The sequence below is a fragment of the Nyctereutes procyonoides genome, unplaced genomic scaffold, assembly GCF_905146905.1.
Source record: "Nyctereutes procyonoides isolate TBG_1078 unplaced genomic scaffold, NYPRO_anot_genome, whole genome shotgun sequence".
In the NCBI taxonomy this organism is placed as follows: domain Eukaryota; kingdom Metazoa; phylum Chordata; class Mammalia; order Carnivora; family Canidae; genus Nyctereutes; species Nyctereutes procyonoides.
Window position 1 is genome coordinate 26,502,664 of NW_026575136.1, and position 17,167 is coordinate 26,519,830.

Here is a 17,167-nt window from a genome sequence, read left to right on the forward strand (position 1 = left end):
CTCTTATGCAATAGCGTCACCTGCTTTCCCATGGTTTGCCTCTGTTGTTGGTAATTATCAGAATATTATAATACTAATTGCCAATTAGCATTAGTTACTAACAGTAATACTGTTCCCAGTTCATTAATGCTCTAGCGCCTGTCTTCTGCTACAGAAATGACTGCAACCAATTTGTCCACTATGTGCTCTCAAACCATCCTTGTCATCACAAGGAAGCACTTTTGCCAAATCTAGAGCAATAGGCCTTGGTTTAAACAGAGAAACCTACTTGAATAATTTATGGTAAATCCTAAACCTCAAAAAGTGTTTAGAATAATTAAGCAACAACCTTTGAAGCTAGGTAATGAACTGCAGCTGAATCATTCTGTTGTGTGAGTTTAAGAGCGGGCAAATCATGTTTGCTTCTGGTTCACAAAGACGAGTGCAGGAAATTTCCTTGTGGCAATTTTTCCTTTCAAATTCACGACCTGGCATCTAAAGTGAAATAAAACACGAGCAGGGAATTAAATGTTTCAAATGGTTACTGCTGCAGTTGGATCAAAACTACAGTAATAGACCCAGACAATGTAAAACCCCATAGTATGTTGGGGAAATAGGGAAAGAATTTACATTCTTCTGTGCAATGACCTTTATTCTCTTATGTGATTTAGCACAGAGCACAAGGTCTCCCGGATTACTTCCTGATGAACATGTTTAGAGAAATAAGGTTAATGTTTTTGTTTCCTAGGACTGCCACAAGAAAGTACCACAAACTAGGCAGATTGAAACAGAAATTTATTCTCCTACAGTTTAAGGAGGCATGAAGTCCAAAACCACGGTCTCAAATGGGCCATGCTCCCTCTGAAGGCTCCAGGGAAAAATCTCTCCTCGCCTCTTTCCTAGCTTCTGGAGGTGGTTGGCAGTCCTTGGTGTTCCTGGGCATGCACCCGCATCACTCTGATCTGCCTCTGTTGTCACATGGCTTTCTCCGTGTCTCTCTGTGTTCTATTCTTGTAAGGTCACTGCCATATTGGATTAGAAGCCAAATAACCTCATCATAACTCAGTTATATCTATAAAGGTCCTATTTCCAAGTAAGGTCACATTCACGGGTATTGAGGGTTAAGAGGGCAACATCTTTTGAGGGCACACAACTCAACCCAAACAGTGTATGTATCTAAAGTTGGGATCTTTCCAACTAATGAGAATGGTTTACTCCAAGGCTCAAGGGCTCAGCAAACCCTGAGTTTCAAGGGGAAGCATGATCTTTTTACAGCTCAAATCTGGCCATTTTATATTTCTGCTCAAAGTTCTTCAGAGGCGAAAATCTCAACTCCTCTGCATGACATGATCAGGTGCAAGTCTATCACCTGGGCACCACCCTTTCCTTATACATTCTCTTCTTACCGCCCTGTTAACTCTGTGCGCTTTCTGGAATATACCAAGATCTCTCATGGTTTTTGCCTTAGCACATCTTCTCATCTCCCTGAAATGCACCCAACCTTCTTGCAGCAAATTCACACTCATTCTTTGAGTTCCATTTCCAGGACTTCTTCCCCTGTGACACCACAACTGACTTCCCTGGGCAGTCCTAGGAGCCCACCTGTGTCCCCAGAAAAGGGTTAATACAGAAAACAGGAGTTTAAAGTCAGAATACAGGGGTTTGAATCTGGGCTCCATTGCATCATAGCTGCGACCTTGGGCTAATGACTCAACCTCTCTATGACTATGCCCCTCCATGTCAGGGGGATATAAACAGTACCACTTGAGGTTTAGTGTATGATTGAGATGAATTCAATGTGATGCGCTCACAACAGAGACCGGCACGGGTTAGGTTTTCAGTGTTAATTATGATATCTTAATCATAGCTATTGTCAGATTCACAGTGTAATTTCTGGCATATGTTTTTCTCTGTAGATAATAAACTATTTGAGGATAGGGACTATATTTTTCCTTTGTGCATTCCCAGCCTAGAATAGCATCTGACATTCAAACATTTGCGGCATAAAATTTAGAGGCCCCAAGCTGAAGAAAGGAATGGGGCGCGGTTCCTCTTTCTCCGGGAAGACTTGTAAGAGACTTCAGAGAGATGAAGGAGTGGGGAGGGAAGAAAACAAGAAATGTAATCACCACCAGGGAGAGACAAACTGTTTATGCAGAGTAGTAATCCTGGGAGCCTGGATGCCAAGCTCATCATAGGTGCTCAATAAATATAAGTTGTGAGGGGAAATTGAGGGTATAAAATCAGAACACAAGAATGTTTTTCTTTTTAAATATCCAAATATAAAAATTATAGAAAGGGTATCATATGCCAATAATGCTATATACAGTGCTAGAATTTAGAGAAGGCTTAAGTTTGCAAACCAAGATATCCAAAGAATCTCTTCACAATGTAAACCAAGTTTTCCCATTTAAAGATTAAGGAATGTTAAGATTATGATATGTTATTTTATATACTGTTCTTCGGTATCCTTCAGAATCTAAGAGATATTTCATTGTTAGTATATGCAGGTTTAAAGTAGGAGAAATCTACTTGTTTTTATATGAAGTGTAATTTTACATTAAGAAATTTTACTAAATTCTGCTTTTCTTACGCTTTTACTCATGTATCCCATATCTGAGTCACACAAATACAGAACGTATTTGAAACTGAGGCTCAGAATACCAAGTACTTACTCTGAAAACATGACCAAAAAACATGTTCCAAAAAAAATGACCACAATCAAGCCTTCTCAATGTCTAGGATGCAAGGTTAGGATAACATTAGAAAGGAAATCTGTGTTTTGCTTAAGTGACTCTTAAGAAATGCAAATTTCTAAAAAAAAAATACATTTTCAAATCTGTAAAGCTTGTTCCCCATTTATTTTTTGTTGTGATTCAGAAATACAAGATAAGAAAATTAAGTTACAATTCTGCCACAAAAGCTCCTAAAGTAGCAAACACAAGTTCTAATATATATCAAAATAGCCATGTGCATTCTTACAGTTTAAAAATGTCTTTAGAGTTGTCCCATCAAGCAAGTGTAAAATATAATAGCTATTATCTCCTCTTCAAAATATCAAATCTGCTGTCACTGTAGTGCACTACACAAGATTTAGTCCAGAATATGGAAGGTTATGGTTAGGACGTACTTCTTAAAGCTGAGTTACTAAGAATTAAGGACATGAGGAAGATACAAAGCATTGTATGTCAAAAACTATGAATATTTAAAAGTGTCCTCATGTGAGTAAGACATGTTTAAATTAGAACATGAGGTAATAAAATTAAATCTGTTGATGATATAACTCAGTAAAAAAAAAAATTTTTTTTTCTTCTAGAAAGACAAAGACATACAATTCTTTGAATTGAAGCGACTATTTCCAAAAACGCTTTATCATTTAAATATTAGAAATGCTCTCTCAATGTTTCAGGTCCAAGGACCAACAATGTATGGTTTAACCAACAGATTTGTAACTGGACATATCTAAGTATCAATGCAAAGAGGGCATGATTAATACCATTTTTCATTTCTTTTCAGCTGTGAAAATTACATTTCAAAAAATACAGAAAAGAACAATTCCCCTGACTTGGTTTTTGTAAAAAGAAATGAAGATTGTTTCTTGTACCTTTTTCAACGATGAAGGGTCCTTGAATATATTTTGGAATTTCTATGGATGAATGATGTTTGGCATTTTAAAATAAATACAGTCACAAATACGCTACAATAAAACAGTAAAACCAAACTCAGCAGAGGCAAGCACTTCAGAACCAACACTCACATAATAAACCATTGTTCACAAACAGAAAGCCAACATTTCAACAGAATTGTAATTAAACTCCTTCTTCCACAGGTAAGATATATTCACTTCTGGGTACAGTACAAAGTGTTGAATCAATGACCCCTTAAGAAAAAAAAAAAAAAAAGCCAAGAGGTTCCTGAACAATCTGACTCAGAGATTTTTTTGTGTTTTTTTTTCTCTCCCCTGAGCAAACAAAACAACAACAAGTCAGTGTAAAAAATGTACAAAAACTGAACCAAAAAAAGATAAAAAATATAGTTTGCCTTTGTAATATTTTAATGTTTTGGATGAAATCAGATCTTTGTGTGATGCTGCTAAATGTCTATAATCCTTTATTCAAACCATTCTGGCCAGGTGCGCTTCAGAATTCCTAATTTTTTAGATTTGGAGAAAGGTGTGATATGGGGCATATACTGAATATTATAAAACACCTCCATAGAATCGGGGGCAATACCTATAATCAAACCCACTGGTGTTTCTTTGAGAAAAATTAATGAATAGTTGATGAAATGGGCAAATTAAAACTATAATACATCAGTTCCAGTCAGGTTTTATTATCAAGTGAATAATGGCACCAAATTGAGGAAGAAAGGAGAAAAAACCCTTAGTTTCAAAACATTTGGTCATGGAACTTTGGCCCTTTAACAGCTTTGACAAAGAAGACCGATTCCCTGATATTATGATCCACACAAAATCTGCTCTCATGCCAGAGCTTCAACTGGGTTGGGATACTACTTCCCACACAGAACAGGGGCTCTTAAATTTGTCCAGGTAGCAGATTACCTAGAGGTGACAGTACAGTCTATGAGGATACCTTGAGAACTGTATATTGAAATAACCATGGTTAAAATAGTTAACTGCATTAAAGTGAGACACCACCTTAGACTAGATTTTTATCTATTAGTTCAGCAGTAGAAGGTGCCAACATTCAAGGAACATTTATGAGAGAAAAATAAAAGTGAGAAACATCCAGATAGTAATGTGTTTTCTGTGAATTAGGGAAATACAGCCATTACTCTATCTTAAGAGGCTGCGAAATATGACCTAATGTAGCTTGCAAACGATGGCTATTTAAGACGGAAAGACTCATGAAAGCTACTATGGCATCAACCCACCCCCATAAACTGCAATGAAGTCATTCCAAGCAACTTATATATTAAATGATCTCTTCTGTCTTTGTCAGTGTTAAGATATACCATTCTCAGGCCATCATTAAAAGGATGCCATGGATTAAAGCCATTATAATATCTTACTTTTAAAAAATTAAGTGATTTCAAAGTCAAGAGGTTCAAAAACTCAAGAGCAAAAAAAATGGTTTGCTATTAATTTTTAGGTCTTTTATCTTTTGTATGCATAGTATATGCATACTGTGTATGTAAGAAGGAGGGGGTATAGCATTGTGATGAAGAGGACTGTCCCTAAGTAGAAGAACACATACAGTGACAGGATGAAGCAGGAAACATTGGCCAAAACTCATCAGAGGCACTTATTGTGGAAATCCACTAACTGAGCAACAGAGCCTGTGATCTGAACACAGCATTCACGGGGCCAAGAGGATTCCAGGGCTTATGTTTGGGTGTGATGACTGGGCTTTCTTAACATGTGGCATGAAGAGAAGGCTCTCGGGTTAAGTGGGAATCACAGAAAGAATGGGTGATGATTTTCTTTCAAAAATGAGTATCTTCAAAATTGGCCTTGTCCTATCTTTCTCTTAATGAAGAAAATGTAAATATACAATCCACAGCCTTTCTTAAAAGCTACATATATGCTAGGAGAAGAATGTCACACTTTTTCATTTTTTCACCTGTTTTAATTCATGAATTAATTTAAAAAGTCAAGTCAAAATATTTTAACTGGTCTTTTTATATATATAAAAATATTATAGCAGTATCAGCAAAATAGGAGGGAGAGATGGAAAGAATGACAAGACACTCTAATGGAATGGGTGAGCTCCGTGTCATCATGGCTGTTGAAGAAATTGTAAACTTTTAAGCTTCTAAGGTTTTATTTCTCTTCAGAAAACATTTTAGGAGGCTGCCTTTCCTCACGAATGAAAAAAAAAAAGTGCTCTACGCATTCAAGTCTAAAGAAGACAAGAAAGCATTATTTTTCCTACGGGAAAATCTTTCTTTCCTTCCCTTCCAGTGCATTGCCCTCTCTCATCCCCCTACATTCTTATGGGATCAAAGAGAGAGAGAAGCCACAAGTTTCCACCAGAAGCACAGTGAGTCAGGGACATTATCATGCATTCAGACCCTCCAGCAATATATAAAACTCATCTTAAATAAAATACACCATGTTTAAAAAAAAAAAAAAGGCCCCAGTAACCCATAAACTGCCTTTCATGGAAGGTTAAAAAGGCCCCAAGGCTTCGTCTTATATGTATCATAAGGAACATTTCTGGAATTAATCTCAATAGAGGAAAAAAAAAGAATAAATAGAAAAATGTAAAGGATCATTCTGGAATGATGTTCTTTACCCTGCTCACCATGCTATTCGTTCCCATAGGGTCATCACCTCTCCGTCTCAGAGAATCAATGGTCTCCTGTTCCATATTTGCATAGTATTAATAAGATCGCCTGGAGCTGAACGTCTATCCCCTCACCCGCAGCCAGGTTTCTGAAGAGCACTGGTCCAATCTCACATATTCAAAAGCAATACATACGTGTCTGTAGGCCAAAAACTGGGTCCCTTTTAGCAGCAAGCTGTTCAGATTATTTAGAAACAGTCTTTTCCCAAGGGGTAAGGATTAGGCAGTTTTGTCTGCAATTTCCGATTTTGCTCTCTGCATCATGCAGCGACGCACTATGCTGTCGAAACTTCCGAGGTAAAACAGTGCGATGGTGCGGAAGAGGCCCATGGTGACCACCTGCGAGAGACAGAGAGACCCCTGAGCTCGTTCCACGGCACAACACCACAGCTCACTTCAAGGGGTTTTAAAATATTCTCTAATCAAGAGTTTCTAAGACACATCTTCTAATCTGCTCCCAGGATAAGCATGATGGAAACTCCCAAATTGGGGTAAGCCTGGATGGTGGCTCAGTGGGTTAAGCGTCTGCCTTGGGCTCAGGTCATGATCTCATCTCAAGGTCCTGGAAGTGAGTCCCAAGTCAGGCTCCCTGCTCAGCAGGGAGTCTGCTTCTCCCTCTGCCCCTCCTCGTGCTCTCTCTCTCTCTCGCCCTCTCAAATAAATAGAATCTTTAAAATAAAATAAGAAAACAAAACTCCATAAGCATCAGCAAAACACTGAGCAGAGAAGCTTTCTGCTCTGGCCCCCTGTACATGTGCCTGTTAGAATTAGGTGCCCAATGAATAAATTCAAATTATACAGAGAACAAAATAGTTATTCTTGGTAGTCCTCAGGTTCTAATAGCTAAGGAAGATCCACTCCAGCACCCCAAATATCCCAACTACCATCAAGGCTTTCTGGTTTAAGACATATGTTCTGATCACAAGAGTCAGACCCTATGCTAGGTGCCACCACTGTGAGAAAGACACAGCCTGCCCTCCATGAGCATCTTCGGTAACTGGAAAGATACCCAACTAGAGGCAGGTCATTCCTGTGTTGGGTTGGGACAGTGGGTATCTACTAATCGCCAAGCTTTCTGCCAACTCGCTCTCCCTGCAACACCTCAGACTGGAATGTTTTAAAGGCACAGAACAACAAAGAGAAGCATTTTCAAATACGCTAGTTCTCAGACAATCTGCCTCCCATGGGTGCCTTTTCAGAAAAGTAGAAGACTAGAAAAGCCACATTACGGGGCCCACAAAGAAAGATGACATCATGTGACCCAGAACAGATGAGAGGCAGAGGAGACTCCAGACACAAGGCAGGCAGGCCTGACAGGTAGCTCAGAAGGCTCCAGGAAGGATTTCTTCCAGAAGGGAAACTGAGAGACAGTCTGATATTTCTGAGAGGAAAGGAAGACAGTCATTATTAAGAACACAGAAAAAGGTCAGTAATGGTTCTAGGGAAAAGAAAAGGTAAAGGAAAATTAATTATGTATACTACAGAGTTCATCTGTAAAGAGCATTCACGTAGCCATAACAATGATTGTCTCAAACACAGATCCACCCAAAATCACATTAGAAGTTAAAAGGGAGGGATCCCTGGGTGGCGCAGCGGTTTGGCGCCTGCCTTTGGCCTAGGGCGCGATCCTGGAGACCCGGGATCGAATCCCACGTTGGGCTCCCGGTGCATGGAGCCTGCTTCTCCCTCTGCCTATGTCTCTGCCCCTCTCTCTCTCTCTCTGTGTGTGACTATCATAAATAAATAAAAATCTAAAAAAAAATAATAATAACATCTATTAAAAAAAAAAAAGAAGTTAAAAGGGAGGGTGGGAATGGAGAGGACGCTGCAAGTGAAAGGAGGAGACTGTGAGGACCTAAATCTTCCTCCTTCTTGGAAGATGCCCATGCTGGACCCCAACCTGAGAAATCCACAGAGTTGGCTGTATAAGTCTATACTCTAGATACACTCTAGATAGAGCCTGGAGGTAGCCAGGCTAGTCTACACTCAGATATACTCTAGATGGAGACTGGAGGCAGCCGTGTAAGTCTACACTCTAGATACACTCTAGATGGACCCTGGAGGCTGCCATTTAAGTCTATACTCCGGATACACTCTATATGGAGACAGGAGGCTGCCATCTAAGTCTACACTCTAGATAGAGCCTGGAGGCAGCCGTGTAGGTCTGCACTCCAGATGCATTCTAGATGGAGACTAGAGGCTGCCATCTAAAGTCTACACTCCGGATACATTCTAGATGGAGCCAGGAGGCTGCTGTCTACTATACTCCAGATACACTCTAGATGGGGACTAGAGGCAGCCATGTAAGTCTATACTCCAGATACACTCTAGATGGAGACTGGAGGTGGCCGTGTAAGTCCACACTCAGATACACTCTAGATGGAGCCTGGAGGCAGCCATATAAGTCTACACTCTGGATACACTCTAAATGGAGCCTGGAGGCACCTGTGTAAGTCTTCACTCCAGGAACACTCTCAATAGAGATGTGGAGGCCCAGCCTACAGAACAGTGCGGCTGCGTCTGAGAAGGGTGAGGGGGGCATGCAGCAATAGGGTGGTTGTTGTTCCCACAGAGCCTTGAAAACACTGGTTCTCTGAAGGGTGTGCTCAGATAACTTTGAAAAGCTCAAGAACCAGGGATCCCTGGGTGGCGCAGCGGTTTGGCGCCTGCCTTTGGCCCAGGGCGCGATCCTGGAGACCAGGGATCGAATCCCACGTCGGGCTCCCGGTGCATGGAGCCTGCTTCTCCCTCTGCCTGTGTCTCTGCCTCTCTCTCTCTCTCTCTGTATGACTATCGTAAATAAATTAAAAAAAAAAAAATCTTTAAAAAAAAAAAGAAAAAAGCTCAAGAACCAAAGGAAAGCAGAAAAAGGCAAAACAATGGGGACAGGGGGAAGGGAGGAGCAGGAGGGGCATGGGTAAATGTTGGGGTGGGGAACTACTCCATGTGACAGCCTAATGGTGGACACGTGGTCACATACATACATGTCAGCAGACATACATGTCAGTACACACTTGTCAAAACCCTGAGGAAGGGTGTGGGACACCAAGAGTAAACCCTAATGTAAACCATGGACTTCAGGTAATACTGGTGGCTGGATATGGCTCATCAACCGTGCCGACGTCCCATGGAGATAGGAAGACAGGGTGTATGGGAACTCCATAATTTCAACTCAAATTTTCTATGAACATAAAACTACCCTAAAAAGAGTATATTATTTAAAATATATATATAAATAAAAATAAGGGAAAGAAAAAAATCAAGAAAAAGCGACCAGAACACAGCATGCCAAAATGCTAAAATAGTTAAGTCTAAGAAATTGGAATTTTCTAGAAAAAGCATCACCTAAAGTAAGACCTGAAAGAAGGCTGGAAGTTGGTCAGACAAAGGAAGGCTGGGGCTGGATGGTCAGAGACAAGATCATGGAAAGAGGAGGAGGGGCAGGAAGGTGAGCAAGGTCAAAGGTCAGAGGGTTATGCCCCAAGCTGAAGTAGAACCTTTACCTCAGTGGTACTGGGGAGCCAGTGAGGGTTGCCATGCAAGGTGGATTTGTAGTTCAGAAAATCCTGCATGGAAATGTGATGGCACATTCTGATGCACCCAGGCCTGGGGCAGGGTGCTGTGAGGTCAAGGGGATGGGGGGCCGTGTCCTGTGTAACAGCAGCGGCAGCCACCTGCCCCAGCCGATTACTGCCAGGTGAGAATGCAGACCCTGTGCTGTTAGGCCTTCTGATTTTCCACGAAAAGTCTGAAATCTGGACGATTTATGGAAAATCTGACTTTAAAACCATTTTATTTCAACATGCACACTCATACTAGATGAACTGAACAAAACATTCTATAGGTCCATGGGTCCCCAGCTGACAATCTCTGGTTCACAGAGCCTGAGACCCAGGACTGGAGGGAGGAGAGACCCCTCACATGCGGGGCAGGAGGGGGTCCAGGCGGACACCTGCTTCCTCTCTGGGCTCTTGAGTTAACAGGAACACTGACCCCAATCACGGAGACAATACAGAATCGGTGATGGGGCAGCGGGGACGGAATGCTGGGAAATGCAGCTTTACTGCAGGCACGCTGAACTGGAGATGTGAGGTCACAGCCCAGGGAAAACACCTGAAAGAAACTGATACAGAACTGGAGTGGAGGTAATAGTCACGGGCTGAAGTTTTAGGTCTGGCATCACTCGTATACAAGTGGGAGAAGGGAGAAGACGGCTACGGGACGTGTGGAATTAATGCATTTGCTCTCCTCAGGCAGCCCGTGGCTCCTACTATATGCCAGGCACCAGCTGTGAGGGGCCGTCCTCACAGAGCTCATGTGTAATATGACATCTACCTCTGAGAGAGTCAACAAAGTCACGGAAGAGAAGAGTGAGAAAAAGCCCACACCCAAGTCATTCAGGTTTTTAGTCTGGACATGGTCTACCGCACACAGCTTGGTACTTGGTTCTAAACCACCCATGAACGCAGACAGCCCCTTCTCAGGCAGCCTTCCACCCTCCAGCTACATTCCACCATCCATCATCCGGTCTATGCAGAGCCAGCCCTCTGTTGGCTTGTTTTATTACATTGCCTTGTATCACCTTTTTGTCCATCTCCTCCCTAGACCGTGAGCCCCTGAGGTTGTAGAGGTTGCTTCCCTTCTGATTCTCCAGCAGCAAACACGGCCCCCCAGCACATCAACGAGCGGTTCACTTCTGTGTGGCCTGGATGAACCACAGCTTTCCTAAGAGGAGGGCTGTGTTGAATCCTTGACTTGCACCTCCCTAAGCTGGGCTGCCTGTGACCGGACTCACCTAGAAGAGGTGTCTGGCCTGCCGTCTGGTACCCTACATCACTCTACCGCAGACACTAGGGCCAGTGGTTCTCAGATGACAACCTGAGTGAACACCCTGAGAGCAGAGATGGCGATCCCTTTCTATCCACAGTGCCAGGAGCACAGAAGACCTCACCCCTGTCTGAACCCCTCACGTGGTATCTTTAACCTGCGTCCCAGTTTCTTATCTCTGCCACAGCAAAAGAAAGCATGGATACTGCAGTAAAAATTCTTCACTTCCTCAGATAAAGTTACCGAGTCTTCTGTTAACCTTTTCTCATTGGGCTTTAGTGAGAGGCATGATCTGTCCCTCCATCTGTCCATCTGGAGGTGTAAGCATAGCTCACCTGCTGGAGCCCTTCAGTAATGGAAGTTACAGGAGCCATTCCACAGGTCAGGGACGACAGCATGTACCCGTCTGAGCCAATGGAACTGTTAAAATTTCCTTGCTAAAATGGAAGGACAAGAAAAGAGGCAGCAGTAGTGACCAGGAAAGGAATCAACACATCAGAAGTGACGAAGTTGTGTGGGGCGCCTGGGAGGCTCAGTTGGGCAAGTGTCCAACTTATGATATGGACTCTGGTCATGATCTCAGGCTCATGAGTTCAAGCCCTACATGGGGCTACATACTGGGCACAGAGTTCTGCTTAAGATTGTCTCTCTCCCACTCCCTTTGCCCCTCCTGCTCTCTCTCTTGTACTCTCTCTAAAAAAAAAATTTATTAAAGATTTAAAAAAAAAGAAACAATGAAGGGTATCCACATTAGGTGGCATAAGAGAGTAACAGAGCATACGTTACTCTCATAGACAAACGAGGCCTTGGCAGGTGGGATGGAACGGCTATACCCGTGGTCCTCAGAATGTGGGTCCATGAACACTGGGGGTCCTGAGACCTTTTCAGAGGATCCAGGAACACAGAATGATACTAATTACTATTAGTATCATAATAATACTAAGACCTTACCTGCTTTTTCACTGACATTTGCATTGATGGGCAAAACTGATGAATCAGTACAAACCACAGTGGCGGTGCCTCTCCACTGCCATGTATACTTGCAGCAATAAATAGACAGGAATTTTTAAAATCTTCCAAAGATTTTAAAAGGTCATTTTTGCTTTACAATGCCCTTGATAGTGATGCCTGGGTTGAGTGTCTGCCTTTGGTTCAGGTCGCGATCCCAGGGTCCTGGGATCAAGTCCTGCATCCAGCTCCCCCACAGGGAGCCTGCTTCTCCCTCTGCCTGTGTCTCTGCCTCTTTCTCGGACTAAATAAATAAAATCTTTAAGATACATTAATTAATTAATCAATCAATTAATTAATTAACAAAATGCCCTTAATAAAGCAGTGCACCTGGGTGGCTCAGTTGGTTGAGCATCTGACTCTTGGCTTCAGCTCATGTTGTGAACTCAGGTTCATGGGCTCGAGCCCTGAGCCCCATGCGTCAGGGTCCCTGCTCAGCGGGGAGTCTGCTTCTCTCCCTCTCCCTCTGCCCCTCCCTCTGCTCACATGCTCTCTCTCTCCTGCCCTTTCTCTAATAAATAAATCTTCAAAAAAATAAATAAAACGCTCTTGAAAAAGCAGTAAAATTAATCATTTTATTAAGTCTCAACCCTTAAGAGCAAATCTTCTTACTATTCTGTGTGACAAAAAGAGAATATATACCCAGTGCCTTCTACTGTGTTCTGTACCCAAGGGGTACAGCTGCCCTGCAGAAAGGCACTCCTCTAACTGTTTAAGTCATGAAACAATCTACAGTTATTTAGACTGGGGTATTTGGGAGGCATTTTGTGGAAAATGCATAAAATGAGCCTGTCACTTCAAGGAACATTGGCAGCTTTTATGGTCAATGTTAAAATATGAGCTTTCAAGGAAAAATTAAGATTTGTGAAAACCTACCTGCCATTGGGAGATTGTCAGCTTCCCTATATGTAAAGAGTTTTGTGGTAAGACCAGCAGTGAGGTGAGTGGGTGTAAATTTTTTTGATAATTCAGTGAACCCGTATTTTCCAGATGACTAATGCATAATGCTACAAAATCATGAATGCACACAAAACATGCAAAGTGCAAAGACCAATGGAATTTAACGTAAGAGAACAAGAAGTTCATTAATGTAGTTTCCAATTCCACACTGTAATTAACCTTTAAGAAACTACTATTCATCCAGTTTGGGTTTAGTATCAAAGAATGTCCACAATTATCCGAAAAGCCCATTAAATATTCCTCCCTTTCCTAACTACATATCTGTCTAAGGGCACATTTTTTAATATTCTTCACACCAAACAACATATTACAGTGAGCTGAATGTGGAAGCAGCAATGAGGGTCCATCTGTCTCTATTAACATAAACATTAGAGAGATGGGTGAAATGTAAAACAATGCACCCTTCTCCCTAAAGTTTTGTTTTGGAAAATTATTATCGTGGAAAAAAAACAAAATGGATTTACTGTAGCCCTTTTACATGGATTAATAAATAAATATCTTTTGGGTTATGCAGTTTCAATTTCTAATATGGCAAATATGGATAAATATAAACATGTAAAGAAGTCTCTGGGACTACCAACAGTTTCGTGTGTAAAGAGGTCAAAAAATGAAATCTGAAAACCACCAGACTAAATGAATCCTACCAAAATACAAAGAGCTATTTCGGATCATCGAAAGCACTGAGTGTGTTTGCTTTGATCTGAGGTAGGCAGGAGAAACAAAGTCCGCCTAATCCACTCAGAGGGGCCGTCTTTCCCTGCCTCTGAATACAGTCAGGGCGCAGTTCTTCCAATGTCTGTATGTATCTTAACAGAGTTTGATGTTTCTTATATTCTGCTCAGTCCAGGCTCGTGCCATAGAGCATACGGCCCTCAGAGCAGCTGCCCGGCTCACTGACACCTCATTTCAAGGGTCCCCAAACTTCCTACATGTGGTACAGGTCTAAAGCTTACAGACAGCCCTGCTTACTGTATGTTGTTCTGCATGTGGGTTAATAGGATGGGGTCATAAGTTTGTGGCACAAAATGGCAGGTACGTGGTTTCCAAAGATACCATTTTTGATTCCAAATAAACTGAGCAGCCTGGAAGCACATCAGCGGGTTGGACAGGATGGTGACCCAGTGGGCTTGGAGGAACTTCTTTATTAGTGAACATCTGGGAAAATGATACCGGGAAGCAGGAAAGTGAAAGAAAAAAAAATCCCTAATCGAAGAGTCCAGCATTTAATAAAGCTGCCTAAAATTCTCTACAAATGCAAGTACTGTGGGGAAGCAGCAAGAAGGCAGCAGGCTGTAGACAGAAATCTAGTGTGTACCGTTTACACATCACAGGGAAGTCTCATGTTCTTTTGAAAGAACCGAAGTTCCCATGCATCCCTATCATCAATCTGTTCCTAAGGTTAAGGTACATAATGAGTTTCCAGGAGCCTACTAATTAACATGGAATCAATAAAGTGTCTAAAGGAAGAGGAATAGGATCCAATATTACATATGAATCTGACCAAAAAGACACAGTAATTTATATTTTCAGATAAGCCCTGGGGCAAATATAGTATTTCTTTTCAGAAATACAGCAGTATGACTATTAATAAAGAAAACAAGGTTGTGGGGATCCCTGGGTGGCGCAGCGGTTTGGCGCCTGCCTTTGGCCCAGGGCGCGATCCTGGAGACCCGGGATCGAATCCCACGTCGGGCTCCCGGTGCATGGAGCCTGCTTCTCCCTCTGCCTGTGTCTCTGCCCCCCCCCCTCTGTGTGACTATCATAAATAAATAAAAATTAAAAAAAAAAAAGAAAAAGAAAACAAGGTTGTACTTACTATGGCGTCTTTGACAATTTGTTTGGCCACTTGCTCTGGTTTGCAAACAGATACAGTCTCTGAAATCAGCCGAGTCTCCAAAGGCTAAAGGTGGGAAAAAACAGACATATCCATACTATTATGGGCCATTAAAGAGCAAAGAAGTCTAAACAACCCTCTCTCCCTCACTTTATGAAGAATTCCAGCCTTCTACCTTTGAGCAGACTCCTACTTTTAGAATCAGGTCCATCTGGATTCTAAATCAGTTTCTACCTGGTTACTGTACAGAATTCAGCCCCGCGGCTGCAGTGAGACAAGGAGGCCCCTGCCGCTCTCCGCGGGACACTGTGTGGTCTCGGCTCCGGTGACGACCGCCAGAGCTAGAAGGAGAACACATCAGTGGTACAATTCTGGTAAAATCCTCACTGCTGGCCAGACACCTGACCGGCAGCATTTCTGCAGAGCCTAGACCATGCGCCCTGAGCCAGTCTGGCCTTATGACCAGCACCTCCGTTCTGAACATACTCCCTGGCCAGCAAAGGCTTGATATATGGATGGAGCTTAGGCCCTGGGCAGAGACAGCCCCAGCCCAGCCCCTGTTCAACAACACAGCTGTTTCCTAAGAGATCTACAGAGGAGGCGACAAGAAAGATAGGACAGTGAACACTGAATGGAGTCCAGCGTGGCTGCATGCCCCCTGGCAGGCTGGTGTGTTGGAACCCCAAGTCACAGGTGGTTAAAGGTCCATCCCAACAGCCACCTGGTTCAAAAAGCCTTTTCTGAATCCTTAACTGGCAGCGCGTTCTCGTCTTTGCATATTGCTGCATTAATACGTATTACAGCAACGTGTGTCTTTGCATTTTACCTCCTAAGTTCTTTGTGGGCAAGGTCTTTTTTTTTTTTTTTAAATCTTCTTTACAGTGACATAAAGATGTGCTCATCAATTCTTTCAAAGGTGGTTTCAATGAGAAGTTTCAAAACTAAAGCCTTAAGCTGCATGAAACTGTAAATTCTATTTACCACAGAGGCTTGAGAAAATGAAAAGAAAAAAACAGAATGTATTTTCTTAAATTAGAAAAACCCAGCACTTCCTAAAAGTCAAGTATTTCTTGATGAACCTGAATTAAGAAAAGGGCCTCTTTTGAAGGGGCCTTTCTTCTTTCTTCCTCCAGACCACCAGGCTGGCACAACCCCCGCCAGACACAGTAGATTTAAAAGTCCGACGGCGCCCCCTAAAGGGCTTACACACCAACAGAGAATTTGACTTCAAAGAAGTCTGCTCAACACACTACTACTGGAGGGAAAAAAACCAACTTAACATCAAAATCAAATCTTCACAGGGAAATCACCTCTCTGTGTCCGCTTTGGCTTCCAACGAAAAGACTGTTACCAAATGTTGCAAATCTGCTTAGCAGACCCCTGCTTATTCTGAGACAGGGCATTTGGCTTAAATTTACTTCTTTGAAACAGTTGTAATCTTAAAAGGGAGAGCCAAAGAGAAATGAATAGGGAAAAAAACTTCTAAATCATAAACATCTTTTTGCAAATATACAGTCTATGGAGCATAAGTGCCAATTTTCATGCTGCAGAGCCTCACGCTTACTAAGCATCACTGTAAAGGAGAAGAAAACCAATCAACGCCCATTCAAGGTAGGAAGTTCTGATGGATTCCTTTCTTCTCCACTTGATTCCTTTGCTGTTTGCTCGCAGGGTGCCTACTACGCATCAAGGCAAAGAAAAGTCTCCTTTGAACAAAGTTGCAAAGCTTGCATTCAGCTCAGCATGACTGTCATTGTATATAATGTAAATGTCCGGTGGTGATAAGCATCATAAAGAAAAATAAAGCCAGAGGAAAGGATGGTGAATATTTCAAGGGAGTGATATATGAGATAAAGAGGGTCAGGGAAGGCCTCTCAGGGTGACATCTGTACAGAGGGAGAAAAAAGCAAGGGATTGGCCATTTAAATATCCAGAAAGGAAAGCAAGAGCAAAGCAAGGCCAAAGCTGGGTAAGTTCAAGAAGAGACAGGGCTCTGATATGGCTGAGGGCAAGAGGAAGACCAGACAGCACTGTGGACAGGTAGCCAAGGTCTACACAGTACAGGACCCAATAAACCTCACGGCCTTTGGATTCTACTCTAGGCTGATGGGAACAACCAGTGGAGCCACACTCACCCCCATACTACCAACGCGCTTCTCAACGCCAACTTTAAAGGAGTCAAAATTAAATAAAATTCAAAATTCAGTCTTACGATATGGAGTCCCAGTGGTCCCATTTCAAGTGTTCAACA

The 17,167-nt window shown here is 42.3% G+C and overlaps 1 protein-coding gene across 1 annotated transcript in view; it reads right to left on the minus strand.

Annotated features, from left to right (window-relative positions):
• Positions 1–2,821: 2,821 nt before the first annotated feature.
• Positions 2,822–17,167, minus strand: part of LOC129495565 (3-ketodihydrosphingosine reductase) — a 39,029-nt gene continuing 24,683 nt past the window's right edge. Inside the window, exons 8-10 of the mRNA XM_055303211.1 lie at positions 14,899–14,982; positions 11,450–11,551; positions 2,822–6,626 (exon numbers count right to left, since the gene is read on the minus strand). Of these exons, the coding sequence (XP_055159186.1) occupies positions 6,507–6,626; positions 11,450–11,551; positions 14,899–14,982 (306 nt within the window). The 3' untranslated portion in view covers positions 2,822–6,506. The remainder of the gene's footprint in view (positions 6,627–11,449; positions 11,552–14,898; positions 14,983–17,167) is intronic.